The sequence below is a fragment of the Myotis brandtii genome, unplaced genomic scaffold (genome assembly GCF_000412655.1).
Source record: "Myotis brandtii unplaced genomic scaffold, ASM41265v1 scaffold463, whole genome shotgun sequence".
NCBI classification, from domain to species: domain Eukaryota; kingdom Metazoa; phylum Chordata; class Mammalia; order Chiroptera; family Vespertilionidae; genus Myotis; species Myotis brandtii.
Window position 1 is genome coordinate 1,382,307 of NW_005367694.1, and position 14,832 is coordinate 1,397,138.

General features: G+C 56.4%; 2 protein-coding genes across 4 annotated transcripts in view; one reads left to right on the top strand and one right to left on the bottom strand.

Moving 5' to 3' along the window:
• Positions 1-396: 396 nt before the first annotated feature.
• Positions 397-3,271, top strand: DERL3 (derlin 3). Of its 2 annotated transcripts, XM_005875487.2 has the most exons (7): positions 428-1,051; positions 1,159-1,224; positions 1,299-1,372; positions 1,491-1,584; positions 2,083-2,278; positions 2,847-2,937; positions 3,043-3,271. In XM_005875487.2, the coding sequence occupies exons 1-7, from the start codon at positions 959-961 to the stop codon at positions 3,122-3,124; spliced, it is 696 nt and encodes a 231-aa protein (XP_005875549.1). In that variant the 5' UTR covers positions 428-958; the 3' UTR covers positions 3,125-3,271. The 2 variants fall into 2 exon arrangements, 1 of the variants encoding a protein (XP_005875549.1); XR_314135.2 differs by lacking the exon at positions 3,043-3,271 and having other exon boundaries at positions 397-1,051; positions 2,083-2,519; positions 2,628-2,930.
• Positions 3,272-5,459: 2,188 nt separating this feature from the next.
• Positions 5,460-14,832, bottom strand: part of SMARCB1 (SWI/SNF related, matrix associated, actin dependent regulator of chromatin, subfamily b, member 1) — a 22,154-nt gene continuing 12,781 nt past the window's right edge. For both annotated transcript variants that reach the window (XM_014547091.1, XM_005875486.2), the window contains exons 6-8: positions 12,845-13,035; positions 6,220-6,351; positions 5,460-5,805 (exon numbers count right to left, since the gene is read on the bottom strand). In XM_014547091.1, coding sequence (XP_014402577.1) covers positions 5,766-5,805; positions 6,220-6,351; positions 12,845-13,035 — 363 coding nt within the window. In that variant the 3' untranslated portion in view covers positions 5,460-5,765. The remainder of the gene's footprint in view (positions 5,806-6,219; positions 6,352-12,844; positions 13,036-14,832) is intronic.

The window sequence follows — 14,832 nt, forward strand, 5'->3', positions numbered from 1 at the left end:
GGTGGACCCCATTTGGTGCTCAATAAACAGTTGACTTTCTTTAAAAAAAAAGTTTAAAAATGTATTTTTATTGATTTCAGAGAGGAAGGGAAAGGGAGAGATAGAAACATTAATGATGAGAATCATTGATCGGCTGCCTTCTGCACGCCCCCCACAAGGGATCGAGCCCACGACCAGGGCATATGGCCTGATTGGGAATCTAACCATGCCCTCCTGGTTCACAGGTCCACGCTCAACCACTGAGCCGCGGCTGCTGAAGGGTCCCGGGTTCGATTCCGGTCAAGGGCATGTGCCTTGGTTGCGGGCACATCCCCAGTGGAGGGTGTGCAGGAGGCAGCTGATCGATGTTTCTCTCTCATCGATGTTTCTAACTCTCTGTCCCTCTCCCTTCCTCTCTGTAAAAAAATCAATAAAATATATATTTAAAAAAAAAGAAATGTGGACATGCTGCCGGCGCCTGCCTTGCCGTGGGTGAAGTGGCACCATCTCTGGCTGTCGGGACCGCGGGCCAGGCCGATGTGGGCCCCAGAGCGCACGGCCGGCCTCTTGGTTCCCGCCCCGCCCACACTCCATATCCCGCCCCTTCCAGTGGATCCGTCTTTTCTCGACTAGAGTGCCCCGTGGTCCTTCGCTATTGGTCTTCCCCGCCGCTTGCTGAGAAGCCACCAGCTCCTCATTGGCGGCACATTCTCCCGCGCGCGCTGCAACCATCACAACAACCGCCACGTGCTCGACTGGGGGGCCTGCTCATTGGCCCAAAGTCTCCACCCGCCCCGTTCCTGTCCCGCCCCCAGCTTCCCGCTTCCTCCTCCTACTGGTTATCTAGCCTCAGGCCCCACCCCAACGGCCTGGGCACAAAGCGTCTTCCACGCGGATTGGTCGAAGGCGGGGAGGCGGGGCTTGGAGGCGGGTTAAAGAGCGCGCCGAAGTGGGGGCCACGTGTACCTGAGGAGGTTCAATGGCGTGGCGGGGGCTGGCGGCCGAGTTCCTGCAGGTGCCGGCGGTGACCCGAGCTTACACCGCGGCCTGCGTCCTGACCACAGCTGCCGTGGTGAGCCTCCTAGGCGGGTGGGCGTCGCCATGGTTACACCCCGGGAGGGTGCGCGGTGGTTAGGGCTGGATCCCGCGGGCGCACCTGACGCTCCCCTGGCTCCGCAGCAGCTGGAGCTCCTGAGCCCCTTCCAGCTCTACTTCAACCCGCACCTCGTGTTCCGGAAGTTCCAGGTGAGGTCGCCCCGCCCTTGCTCCCTCTTGGCCCAGCCCTGTCCGCCCCGCGCCTGACCGCCTGCCCCTCGCAGGTCTGGAGGCTCCTCACCAACTTCCTCTTCTTCGGGCCCCTGGGATTCAGCTTCTTCTTCAACATGCTCTTCGTGTATCCTGTGCCTGCCGGACCCAGGAGGGGAGTGGGCGGGCCTGCGTGCCGAGGCGGCCGGGAGGGAGCGGGGAGACTGAGACCCTGCCCGGTGGCACTTCCTATACGGACGCCGCAGGTTCCGCTACTGCCGCATGTTGGAGGAGGGCTCCTTCCGCGGCCGCACGGCTGACTTCGTCTTCATGTTTCTCTTTGGGGGCGTCCTTATGATCGTATCCTTCCCGGGCTCCGGACCTCAGGCCAGGCACTTCTGCGCCCAGCCTGTGTTGGTCCTGGGGCACGACGTCAGTGTGCAGGCCGGGAGGGACAGAGAGGTTTACTCTGGCTTAGGATGAGCGTGCATGGTGTGCTCAGCCGCAGGTGCCAAAGCTAGATCTTCAGGTTTGTACAACAACAAAACAACAGAAAACCCCACACCACAGCATGATGTGAAGGACAGCCAGGTGGGGGGCTTGGGGCTGAGCCCTGAATGCCAGCAGCAGGAGAAGCTGGGACGAGGATGGGCAGTGTTGGGAGGCGGGGGTGAGGTGGAAAGGCAGGGCCAGATCACGTGGGGCCTGAAGGCCACAAGTGGCCTTAGATTGGGAAGGGCACACTTTGAAGGCGGGGAAACCAGTAGGATTTCGGGGATCTAGCAAATCAGAGGAGCCCTGGGCAGGGCTGAGGCCTGCACCGGAGGAGGGCCTCCTAGCACCTTGACTCTGGCCCAGCTGCTAGGGCTCCTGGGCAGCCTGTTCTTCCTGGGCCAGGCCCTCACAGCCATGCTGGTGTACGTGTGGAGCCGCCGCAGCCCTCAAGTGAGGGTCAACTTCTTCGGCCTCCTTACCTTCCAGGCGCCATTCCTGCCCTGGGCACTCATGGGCTTCTCAATGCTACTGGGCAACTCGATCCTCGTGGACCTGCTGGGTGAGCCTGCCTGTCCATCCAGCCCATCAAAGCTGGCTGTTCTGCCAGACCCCCACCCCCCCGGACCTCTCATCTGTCCTCCTACCTCCAGCATCTCTATTCTTATAGCCCCTTGAATAAGCCAGCAGGCCTACAGGTTTCACATCTTCAGGCCTCATCTGCTGATGCTTGTGTGAGTCCTGATTGGGGTGGGGTGGGTAGTTCAGCTTTCCAGCCATGGCTCCCACTCCGCTGTTCTCAGGTCCTCTTTCACATCTTCAGGCCTCATCTGCTGATGCTTGTGAGTCCTGATTGGGGTGGGATGGGTAGGTCAGCGTTCCAGCCATGGCTCCCACTCCGCTGTTCTCAGGTCCTGGGTCCTGGAACACTGTCCTTCGGGCCAACCCCAGCCCCATCCTGGGCTGGCAGTCTGTGCAGGACATAGGGCACTCATGCTCTGAGGCCTGAGGTTCCTCTGGGCCTGACTAGGCCTCCAGAGCTGCACATGGAAGCCCAGAACAAGGCTGTGCTGGCCCTGGGCTCTGGACCATGGAGGCAGTGGCCTTGGCAGTCCTCTGCTCTCCCACAGGGATTGCTGTGGGTCACATCTACTACTTCCTGGAAGATGTCTTTCCCAACCAGCCTGGAGGCAAGAGGCTGCTGCTGACCCCCGGCTTCCTGTGAGTACTGGAGGTGACAACCCTGTGGCTACCCTCCTTCAGACAGCTCTTAACTCCCTGGTGGACCCACGTTGGCCTCAGCTCAACCTGGGCCGCTCCCCACAGGAAGCTGCTACTGGATGCCCCAGAAGAGGACCCCAATTACCTGCCCCTCCCCGAGGAACAGCCAGGACCCCTGCAGCAGTGACCCCACTCAGGGCAGGCCAGCCCCAGGAGCCTGTTTCTCCAACATCTGTCAAGCCTGCATCCCACCCTAACTCCTGCTTGCAGCAGAGCAACCTGACCTGGAGGCTGGCCATCCGAATAAACAATAATTGCAGCCTCTTGGACCACAGCACTGGCTCCCCTTGCCTCCCTGGCCACACCCTTCCGTGCTGGGCAGATGCTGCTGGCCCTGACCTGGGGCCACTGAGCCTGGACCGCCCTGCCCACCCTTTGCCCGGAACTGCTCTCTCAGACCAATTGTAGGTGGTAGGATGGGAGGCTCAGAGGGTCAAAAACCTGCTCACAGCTGTCCAGCAGAGCTCTGAGCTCACAGATAGTGGACACGGGGTTTTCATCCTAGCCTCTCCAGTGCCTCAGTGGAGACTTGGACAAACGCCACCTGTGGTGGGCTTCTGTTCTCTGCCAGCCAGAGGGGTTGGCCAGATCTTGGTGGCAGGGACCAGTACTGGGCTGTCTCTGGTTGTGCCAAGCCTGGTTTGGGGGATGGGGACTCCTGCCTGTGGTGCCCTCACGAACAACCAACAAGTGGACCTTTGCCCCATTTCCCAGCTGAGCGACTAACAGACAAGTGACTGACAGATGCAGCCACGGCTCCAGGAGGGAGGTCAGGTGAGGGGAGAGCCGGGCTGGGCTCTGCTTCCTGTGACTCCAGAGCCTGGAGAAGTTTCCACCTTAGCACTGGCTGAGGCTGAGGACTCTGGGTGTCCTGTCCCTGCCTTTATAGCTGAGGACCACAGCCTTATCCAACCCACAGCTCACTTTTCTCTTCTGTAAAGTGGGCACCAGATGGCCTGGCCAGCTTTCTCTGTTGCTCTAGACCAGCCTGCGATACGGTTTATTCCAGGATGTTCAGAAGCACAGGGCTGGTCATGTTCATGGAAGACAGAAATATTCGCCACAGAGTAGACCTTAATTTTGTAGGGAACCCTCATGGAGCAGCAGCCGACCCTGCAGCAGTGGGGGCTCAGACCCGAGCCTCTCCCAGGCAGGTGGGCTCCTACCCAGTGGGATTGAGGCAGGCAGGGTTTGTTCCGTCCCACCAGTTGTGGAGCCCCAGGGCTGTTTGCCCACAGACATAGCAAACACCTTGTTAATGGAGTCTACTAGTTTCTAAAGCCAACTGGGCCTAGACTCTTCTTTGTCAAAGCCTTCCAATGAAGCCCAGCAAGTTCCAGCAAGTTCCACTCCTGGAGGAAGGGCAGGAGCTTGTGGACAACCCCCTGGGAGCTGTCACGTCCTGGGACATGCTCACAGGAACCCCAGCCCAGACAGCAAGGCCCACCTTACCCTACATCCTGGCAACCCAGAGCCCCAACCCCTACTTAGGCGAGGAACCAAGTGCCACGGGGCCTCTGTCACATTCCTGGGGAGCAGAGCAGTCCTGACCTTCAGCCCTGCCCTGGTGGGGAAGGATGTGCCAGCAACTAAAGGTGGCACCAGCCCAGGGCTGGGGGTCTGGCCCACTGTCTTCAGTAAGTGCAGCCGTGTGGCCAGTTCACCAAGCAGTGCTTGACTTAGCGAGACCCACACGTGCCCCCTGTCCCTTCTGTAGAGTGGGAGCATCCCCCCATTAACAGATGAGGTGAGGATGCAGAGGTGATGACAAACTCATTGAAGGTAGAGCTGGGCAGAGGCCCAGGGCGTGCCTCCTCTCCACATAACCCCACCCACAGGCCACCACCAGCCAGGTGAGCTGCTCCACATGCTGTCATCCTCACAACCAGCCTGGGAGGGAGGAGCTGGCCTGGGCCAGGTGCCAGTCGGGGTGGAGATGGGTCCCAGGCCACCTGTTACATGCACACTGCTGGGAGGTGTGGCTAGAGTGTTGCACACCTGCTGGAGCTGGAGTAGCTGGGCACAGGCTCCCAGGCTGGGGATGCCCCTGCAGTGTCTACAGAGGATGGGGCCTCTGCAAGGGACTCCAGAGAAGCAATGTCCTGGCTGGGATGGCCCGGTCACCTTGACCAGCAGAGCGAAGGGTGTGGGGGAGGGGCTGCAATCAACAGACAAGTGGGCCCCCTGCCCACTGAGCCTCATGACCACACCTTTCATTTCTCCTGCTCTACAAAGATCCAAGCATGGGTGGAGGTGGGGAAGCTGGAGGGCCCAAGGAAAAGCAAGGATTATACTCTGCCTCGGTCTTGCAGGGGTTGGGGTGGCTGAGAATGGAGCCATGGAGCCCCATCAACAGCCACCTGGGGATCGGAGGTGGAGCAGGGTGAGGCCCGGCGCCAGCTTTGGCCACACCACCCACAGGCCCCGCTCCCTGCTCTCCATTCTTATTTTTATGCAGCCACTTTGAAGAAATGGAACACGACCTGTTGCCTTTTATTTAAAAAGTGTTGCTAGCCCTTCCTGGGGCTCCTATGCAAAAACAAAACACAAACCAAAATGAAGCCTTTTCCTGATCAGGGATGGGGGGTGGGGACTAGGGCTCAGCAAATGGAAACTGTGCTGGGGGAGGGCGACCTGGAAGGCCTCCCCGCCTGCCCATGCCCCTCAGGATGGCCCTGGGCTGCCCCCTCGCCTCCCTCTTTGCCAGAAGATGGAGAGGCAGGTTGGTCTTCTGAACGCTGTGTGGGAGCCGAGCGCTGATGGGCTGGTTACCAGGCTGGGGCAGTGTTGGCGAGACGCCTCATACGCCTGCAGGGGCGGAAAGGGTGGTGACCCAGGGCCAGCTCCCAGCCTTGGGCCACTGCCCCCACCTCCCCCAGGGCTCTCTAGGGCAGCTGGGGAGTGGGAACAGACAGGACACCTCCCGTGTGTGTCCTTGACCATGTGCTGCTTGGGCCCTGAAACTGTCCTCTCACCTGCCTGCTCAGGCCCTACCCACCTCCTCAGGGGTCCTGAAACCTGGGTCTGGGCTGTGGTCAGACCCAATCTCAGGGCTTGCTTTTGCTCCGTGCAGGGTTTGAAACCTGTACCCTAGGGGCGCACAGGCGTCCTCCGGTCCTCCCAGAAAGAAACTGGGTCACGGGGGGAGTGATGGTTCTGCCTGGAAGACGGTGCCTGTGGGCAGAGCCAGCTGCAGGGGTTCTGGGGGGCAGGGGAGAGTACCTTGTGTTCCTGTCCTGGTCACGGATCTTCTTTTCCATCTCGGCATCCGTCAGGGTCTCCAGCAGCGGGCACCACTGGTCAGCATCCCCTGTGTTCCGGATAGCAATCTCCACCGTGGGCAGGGGGTTCTCACTGGGATGGTGAGGGGAGAGAAAAGTGCTAGTTCACAGAACAGCAGCTGGAAAGGCCCCCAAAACAACTGTCTACCTCTTGCCCACCAATAGATGAACGCTGGGGCCAGGGCATGGTGGTAAGGCTGGGCCTTTCCTGCCTCCTCCTCCTCCTCCTCCCCCTCCTCCTCCTCCCAGCTGGGCCCATTTCCATGCTCACTCCTGATAGGGGCAGCGGGGATGCTCCCGTTGCCCGCACCTCAAGGCAGAGACGCCAGGAGCCTCCCCCCATGACCACAGCGTGTGCCCCCATGACCCTGGACTTCTCTTCAAAGCAGCAGGCTCTTGGCTGCCGCCTTAGTGTCTCTGGGTCTGTGAGACAGGAGGGGCGTTCGCTGTGGAGGAGGTTCCCTTACAGAACAGTGAGGCTAGGCCAGCTGCTACCCCTGGGCTGGGGGAGGGAGGGCTGTTTGCACTGCTCAGTGTCCAGGGCCAGGACCCACCAATCGGGAGGACAGATGGAGGGTGAAAGGAGAGAAAAAGCAGGGGGGTACCCCAGAGTCCTGGACACCCCTCACTGAGCGTCGGCTGGGCCGGCCTGCTCCTGAATGTCCCACACACTTGCCTCTCAGCCCACTTCAGGGGTGACATCAACTCCAGAGAGGCTGGACTATTTGCTGAGAGTAGAGAGCGAGGCCCCAAACCCACGTCCCCGTCCACTTTACCGTGGGGTCCCTCACCCCAAGGGCCACCTGTGCATCCTTTTCCAAGTGGACACAGCAGGGGGGGGAGTTCAGCCTAGGCCAGTGATGGCGAACCTTTTGAGCTCGGTGAGTCAGCATTTTGAAAAACCCTAACTTAACTCTGGTGCCGTGTCACATATAGAAATTTTTTGATATTTGCAACCATAGTAAAACAAAGACTTATATTTTTGATATTTATTTTATATATTTAAATGCCATTTAACAAAGAAAAATCAACCAAAAAAATGAGTTCGCGTGTCACCTCTGACACGCGTGTCATAGGTTCGCCATCACTGGCCTAGGCAAAGGCTATGAAGGCATGGAGTGGGGGGAGGCGGGGAGGGGCAGGAGCACCAGGGGGGGAGGGTGTGGGGACAGGAGCCTGAAGAGGCATGGAGGCCACAACTGCCAGGAGGGGCTGTGTCTCCTACCTTCAGGGCAGACAACCCAAACCCCTGGACTGGCAGACAAGCTTCAGAGCGTGGCCCTAACTGTAATCCTCTCCCGCCCCTTCCCCTGTCACCACTCGGGCCTCCCAGGCCCTTCTCTCTCCTCCAGCCGGGCGGCTGCACCTTTCCCCTGAGGCTCAGCCCCAGCGAAGGCCTGCCCTGCTCTGCCGCAGCCTGCCAGGAGCCTGCTCATCAAAGCCTGGAGCCCTGCAGAGCACCACCAGCTCCGGAGGAGCGAGGGCAGACAAGGCCCAGGGAGGTGCCTGTGGGTGGTGATGGGATAAAACAGGATAGGCCCGAGAGGGCAGCCTTGGTTTTGACACTTCATCTGGAAGATAGGAAAGACACCCGGAGGGATTTTCAGAGGATTACGCTTATGAAAGCAGCCAGCATACGTCCCCTGAGGGAGCTTCCTAGGGGTCAGGGGCCTTCTTACACAGCTCCCCGAAGCCTGTGCCCAAGGTCATGTGAGTGGTTGGCTAGAGAGGAGCATCCACCAAGGCCTGACTGCAGAGCCCCCAGCCGCACGGTGGGGCAGCCAAGGGTCTGTTTCGACCTCCCTGTGCTGCTCTCCTGCCTGGGGTCTCAGACACCAGGCGCACACATGACACAGCACAGGGTGCCGGCTGAGGCTGGCACCACAGCCCAGAGCTGGCCCTGGCTCCCCTGCAGAAGTGGGGCTCACCTCTTGTATCAGGCCCAGAAGCCGGAGCTTCTGCTGGTGACTCTGAGGCCAGTGACAGCAGCGCCAGCCCCCACCCCTCGGGACCCTGGGGCCAATCTCCTAATCACTCCTGACAGCCATTCTCCAGCCTGAGCTGGTGGTTGGACAATCCAGGAACCACCAGCCACAGACCCAAACATCATTCCTCACCTCGAGGGCTACCGACTGCCTTCCTCAGGGGGCAGACATGAAAGGCGCCAAGCTCACACGAGGGGAAGAAAACATGCTTTCCTCTTAATTTAAACAAGAGCTGGTGCGTAGGTCCTGGAGTCCCTGTGTTTACCCCCTGGGCTCTGGAAAGATTCCACCCCAGTGGTTGTTCTAAAATAAGAACCGCTCAAAACAAGAAAGGGCCTGGAGCCAGCAGGCCTGACTCGGTTTGGGGGAGGACGCACAGACACAGACCCACCCTGCCTCCCCCCTCTCAGGGAATTGTGACTCATAGGCTTCAAGGCCCCTAACACCCCACAGTGACCAGGTGGGGACCCAGAGCCCAGGCAGGAAGGCCATGTGTGAGGCCACAGAGGGACCAGGACTGATGATTATACAGGATCTTAAGGTTAATTTTCAGTGTGATCGCACTTTTATGACCTCACATGACACAACAGAAGCATTGCTGTGCCCACTGAGTAAATGAGACAGAGGGAAAGACCTGCCCACAGCCACTCAACTGGGAGGGGGAGGAGGACACAGAACTCGATGTCACCCTCCTGTTCAAGACCAACTGACTGTTGACAAGGGTGCCACGCCACTCAGCGAGGAAAAAGCCGTCTCCCAACAAATGGTGCTGAGACCACAAGACCTTGGGTTAAGCAATGGTTTCTTACACGTGACACTAAAAGCACAACAAAAGGAAAAACAGATAACAAAATGTACAACTTGTGTACTTCAGAGCACAATAATACAAGTGAAAAGAAAAGCTACAAAATGGGAGAAAATATTTGTAAATCATGTATCTGATGAGGGACTTGTATCTAGGCGACATAAAGAACTCTTAAAGCTCTATTATAAAAACAACAACAAAAAACAACTGAAAAGGAAACAAATGACTGGAATAGCCATTTTCCCAAAGAAGATACACAAATGGCCAATCGTATGAAAAGATGCTCAATATCATCAGTAATTAGGGCCATGCAAATCAAAACCACTGCACCCCCACACTATAGGATGGCTAGAATAAAAAAGTCTGGTAACCCTGGCCGGTGTGGCTCAGTAGATAGAGCGTCAGCCTACGCACTGAAGGGTCCTGGTTCGATTCCGGCCAAGGGCACATGCCCGGCTTGTGGGCTCAATCCCCAATAGGGGACATGGAGGAGGCAGCCGGTCATTGATTCTCATCATTGATGTTTCTATGTCTCTCTCCCTCTCCCTTCCTCTCTGAAATCAATAAAGAAATATATATATATAAAAAAAAGTCAGATAACCCTGGCCGGTATAGCTCCGTTGGTTGAGAGGTCTCCCATGCACTGAGGTTGCCAGTCGATTCCCAATTAGGGCACATGCCCGGGTGTGACTCAATCCCCAGAAGGGGGTGTGCAGGAGGCAACTGATTGGTCTTTCTTTCATTGATCTTTTTTTCGTTGATATTTCTCTTTCTCTCTCCTTCTCCCTTCCTCTCTCTCGAAAATCAGTAAAATCAATAAAAACTTTTTTTTTTTTAAGTCAGAGAAATGTTGGTGAAGATGTAGGGAAGCTGCAACCCTCATACTGCTGATGGGAAAGGGAAATGGTGCAACTACTTTGGAAAGCAGTCCGACAGTTCCTCAAAATGCTAACACAGTCACGTGACCCAGTAATTCCACGCTCACACACATACCCCGCTGCCAGGGCAGGTGAGCAGAGCTCTAGGAGTAACCCCAGTGGCTCATAGTCAACCAATCCCAAGTGACTCTGGTGTCTCCAACCCTGACGCTGCTCCAGTAACTACCTCTCTGTCTCCCATCAGGCCTAGCTGCCAGGTCCCACCTATTTACCTGTCCTGACTTCCTCTTACCAGCACCTCACCTAGTTCTACACCTCCCTCCAACTCCCCCCTCCCTGTGCGTGCAGTCGCTGGTGCCTCATGACCATGCACACAGGTCTCCTCTTTAGGGCACCTTTCCTCGGTGTCCAGCCTGGGGCCAGGGCTGGCCTGGAGGCGCCAGGTACTCTGCTGGATGCAACTCTCCTCACATGTGTCAGTGAATGTCTGACACCCCCACACGCTCTGCTCCGCCCAGCCCCCTCTCGATGAAGCCCTGTCCCTTTCCTGTTACTCACTGTCTCTTCGTTTCCATTCCGCTGGCTTCCAAACATCTATGACAACCTAGCTTAGCTGTGTCCTCTAGGAGCTCAGGGGCCCCAGCCCACCTGCCACACACCCGTGTTCCCCACTCCACGTTCCCCCGCATCGGCCAGCCCATCCCACTTGCTGAAGGGAAGCAGCCTGTTCTCTGCCCTGGTGCCCAACTGTGGGCTTCTTGCCCCTGCTCCCCCGGACACGACTCAATGCCATCCCTGAGAAGGGCACCACAGCCAGGCACTGGCAGGAGGACAGACTCCTGGCTCATTGCAGTTCTGTCCCGAGCGATGAAGCCTGTGACAAGCCAGCCCTGACCAAAGGCAACCCTTCCTGTCTCTGACAGCTCTCTGCACACTAACCAACACTAACCAATAGGTTGGGCCCAAGATGAAGAGCTCACAGGCCTGGTCAGCTGGGAAAACACAACCAGGCCATACCTCTCCTGCCTGGCTGGCCCAGGCTGCTGCAGGGGAAATGTGCTCCCCCTGGCCCCCATGGGGTGGCCCTGACTTCCATCCTGAGGATGTGAAATCTGCACGCTAAGCACTAGAGACTGAGGTGGGACGGAGGTCTGTGAGGCTCCCTGTCCACAAAACTGGAATCCATTAACTGGCTGCTGAGATACGGGAGGGATCTGTCTAAGTCCTGACCTGCCACCACCACGGGCTCCCGAGGGGCACCTGCTCTGGAGCTACTTGGCACCCTGCTGACGTCCTGAGGCTCAAGGGCTTTAGGTGGACAGCTCGGTTCACCTGGAGGTCAGAGCAGGATGGCGCAACATGTGTCAACACCCTCAGGGTCCTGTTGCTGAGAGCGTGACACCCCCACGCCTGCACCTGCCAGTCAGAACGTGTGTTCTGACTCAATCAGCATGTGGGGAATGAGGTACTCGGTGTTGATGTCAATCCTAAGACCTGCAAAATGTCACTCCCTCCCAGGACCTCAGGGTCAGCTCTGGGAAGCAAGGCCGTGCCAAACTGGTCTTAGACCCAGTGGCCTTGGTTCCAGCGAAGAGTAAAGAGACACGCACTGACACACCTCGAGCAGGCCTCCCACAGGAAGCGGGAGATGTGGGCAGACACCACCTCCCCTCTCCCCTCTGGGCCAGGACCACCTGGTTGCCAGGGCTGCTGGAGGGTTACGGGAGGTGACGGATGTGCCGTGTCAGCCTGGATGCTGGGAGCACAGACCCCCACGGGGCTCGGAGTCTCCAAGGCCTGGAACCTCGAGTCCTGTGGTGTGCGATCATTCCTTCTCTCTTGCTCAGATTTACAGGAAGCCGTAAGAAAGCTGCCTCTTGGGAATTCTGGGAGAACCAGCTGAGACACAAACATACTCACGAGCCCCATTAATTGTTATGTCTTTGCAAAAAGACCTTCATACTTGCTCCTCATGCAGCATTTGAAGCTCAGTCTCTAAGTAATGACCACCACATGTGGATGATGACAGCTTCATGAGCAGAATAAATCCTAACATCCTGTTTTGATGCAGGGATACTCAGACCCCCCACCCCCACCCACACACCATCCAAATGGGAAAGAGGAGCTCAGGGACAGGGTTGGTTGACGGCACAGTCCTGAGGCAGGCAAGCATCACCACTCAGTTAACACTCCCCAAGTCCTGCCTCCTGCCAGGCCTCTGTTTCTCACTGTGAGACCAAAACCAACAGGAAGGCCATGTCTGTCCACCCCCAACCCTAGCACATAGGACACTGGACTGGAATGTTCTCTTTACACTTCCACCTTCGCAGGCAGCCTGAATTTGGCTCTTTATCTTCCATGGCACCGGTACGGGGTCCGGCCAGCGTGGGTGCTCACCAACTGGCCTCTGACTGCACGATGGCGAGAGGCAACAGTGAAAGCAGCAGCTGGAGGATTCCCTGGCTCTGTGGGCCTGGAGGGCCGTATGGAGGAGCCCGTGTTTGAGACAGAACGCAAGTCCATCAGATGAAGAATTCTGGGTGCAACCCTGACAGGCAGTGTGGGCAAGAGTGTAGAGAGGAGGATGGAGGGGTATGAGGGCCGTAGAGGGGCTGCTGGCCCGGAGTGCGGCCCAGGGCAGTGCGGGGGGGCAGGGGGGGGGAGGACAAAGGGGGCAGATACCCCATCTCCTTAGACCCACCCCCTCCATGATGGGCAGGGGTGGGGGGGAGCCCGACTTCTGGGATATAAGAGGTGGCAGAAGGAGCGAGGCTGCCCAAGGCCAAACCATACTGCGAAGCTCCAGAAAATCCCAGAGACATCACCATGCGCAGGGAGAAGTCTTTTCCCAAATACAGGTTTGCAGAGGAATGACAGAGACACCCATCGCGATCCTACCTGAAGGCGTAGGTCTTCTGATGCCAACTCAGCTGTCCTCGAATGCTGTAGGCGATGGTGGTGACAAACTCCCCGCCTAGTCCCAGTTCCGAGCACAGCTTCAGGGCGAACTTCTCGGGCGAGTTCTCCTTCTCTGACATGTCCCACTCAAACTGGTCCACCAGGGAGATGTTCCCCACATGGATGTTCAGCTGGGGCCAGAACCAAAGCACCCAAGTTAGAACAGTCAGAACCCGCCCCACAGAGGCACTGTGAGAAGGGGGACAGCTCGCTCTGAGCCAACTGTGTCTGACCCCAGAGCAGACAAGCCCTCACACCACCAAGCCAGGCCGGAAACCCAACCTGGGGACAGACTCCCAATAGCCCACCAGATGATGGCATCCCAGGGGTAGGGATTCTAGTGGGTTGGAGCACCTGAAGGGGTCCCACAGCTGACAACTGTCCAGTCACCAAGAAAGCCTCCAGTCAGGGGAGCAGGTGGCAGCCCCAGCGGAGTTTGAACTGCCTGACAACTTTCCGTATGGCTGCCTACAAACCCCATCAGGACAACAACATGGCACTCAATTCTGAGAAACATACCAGGGAAGCCAGCTGGTCAGGCGCATGAGGACCCTGTGTGGGGCTGACTTGGCCACTTGGAGCATGTGGTTGGCTGTGGCTCACTCCATACGGCCATGTCCTCACTGACGTTATAGGACAAAGAGCAGGGTCCTCAGGGCCATGCTCCAGAGGTAACAGGCTACACAGGAACCTGGGGGAGGCTCCTGCTACTCTACCCAACAATCCCCCACTTCTCTCCCATGACACCCCCCTTTTCCCAACTGTGCCCCTTTTCTGGTAGTTGGCCACAATGTGAAACTGAAACAGGCGAAGAACAACAAATTCTCTCCAAAGTAATTAACTAGCAAGGAGACTGAATCAGTCATCAAAACCCTGACAAAGAAAAGCCCTGGCCCTAATGGCTTCACTAGTGAATTCTACCAAAAACTTAAATAACTACCATCAAGCCTTCTCAAATTCTGCCCCAAAAAAGTGAAGAGCAGGCAACACTTTATAATTCATTGCCCTAATGCCAAAGCCAGACATTGCAAGAAAGGAAAACTATAGAGCAATATTCCTTATGAACACTGATACAATAATCCTCAACAAAATCCTAGCCAACTGAATTCAGCAGCATATTAGGATTATACACCACCACCACATGGGATTTATCCTGCAGTACAAAGATGCTGCAATACGAAAACCAATCAATGAGAATACACCACATTAACAGATGAAGAATAAAACCACATGATCATCTCAATGGATACAGAAAAAACATTTGGCAAAATTCAACACCCTTTCAGGATAAAAACACTCAAGAAACTAGAAATAGAAGGAAACCACTTTTTTGTTGTTGTTAATCCTCACCAGAGGATTTTTTTTTCAGTTTTTCAGAGAGAGTAGAGGAGAGGGGTAGTGACAGAAGGAGAAGAACGACTATGTGAGAGAGACACATAATTGGTTGCCTCCCGCACACGCCCCAACCGGGGCCAGAGGTCGAGCCTTCAACCAAAGTACGTGCCCTTGACCAGAATCCAACCTAGGACCCTTCAATCCTTGGGCTGATGCTCTAATCACTAAGCAAACCAGCTAGGGCAGACGGAAACTACTTTAACATAATAAAATCCATACATGAAAAATCCACAGTGAATACGTTAAAACAGTGAAAGACTAAAAGCTTTTCCTCTAAGACTAGGAACTAGACAAGATGACTGCTCTTACAATTTCTAGACAGAGCAAGTAGGCAAGAAAAAAAAAAAAAAGGCACCCAATGCCCTAGCCCAGCGGTCGGCAAACTCATTAGTCAACAGAGCCAACTATCAACAGTACAACCACTGAAATTTCTTTTGAGAGCCAAATTTTTTAAACTTAAACTATATAGGTAGGTACATTGTTATTAACCTACCTATATAGCTTAAGTACTGTTGATATTTGGCGCCTCCCCC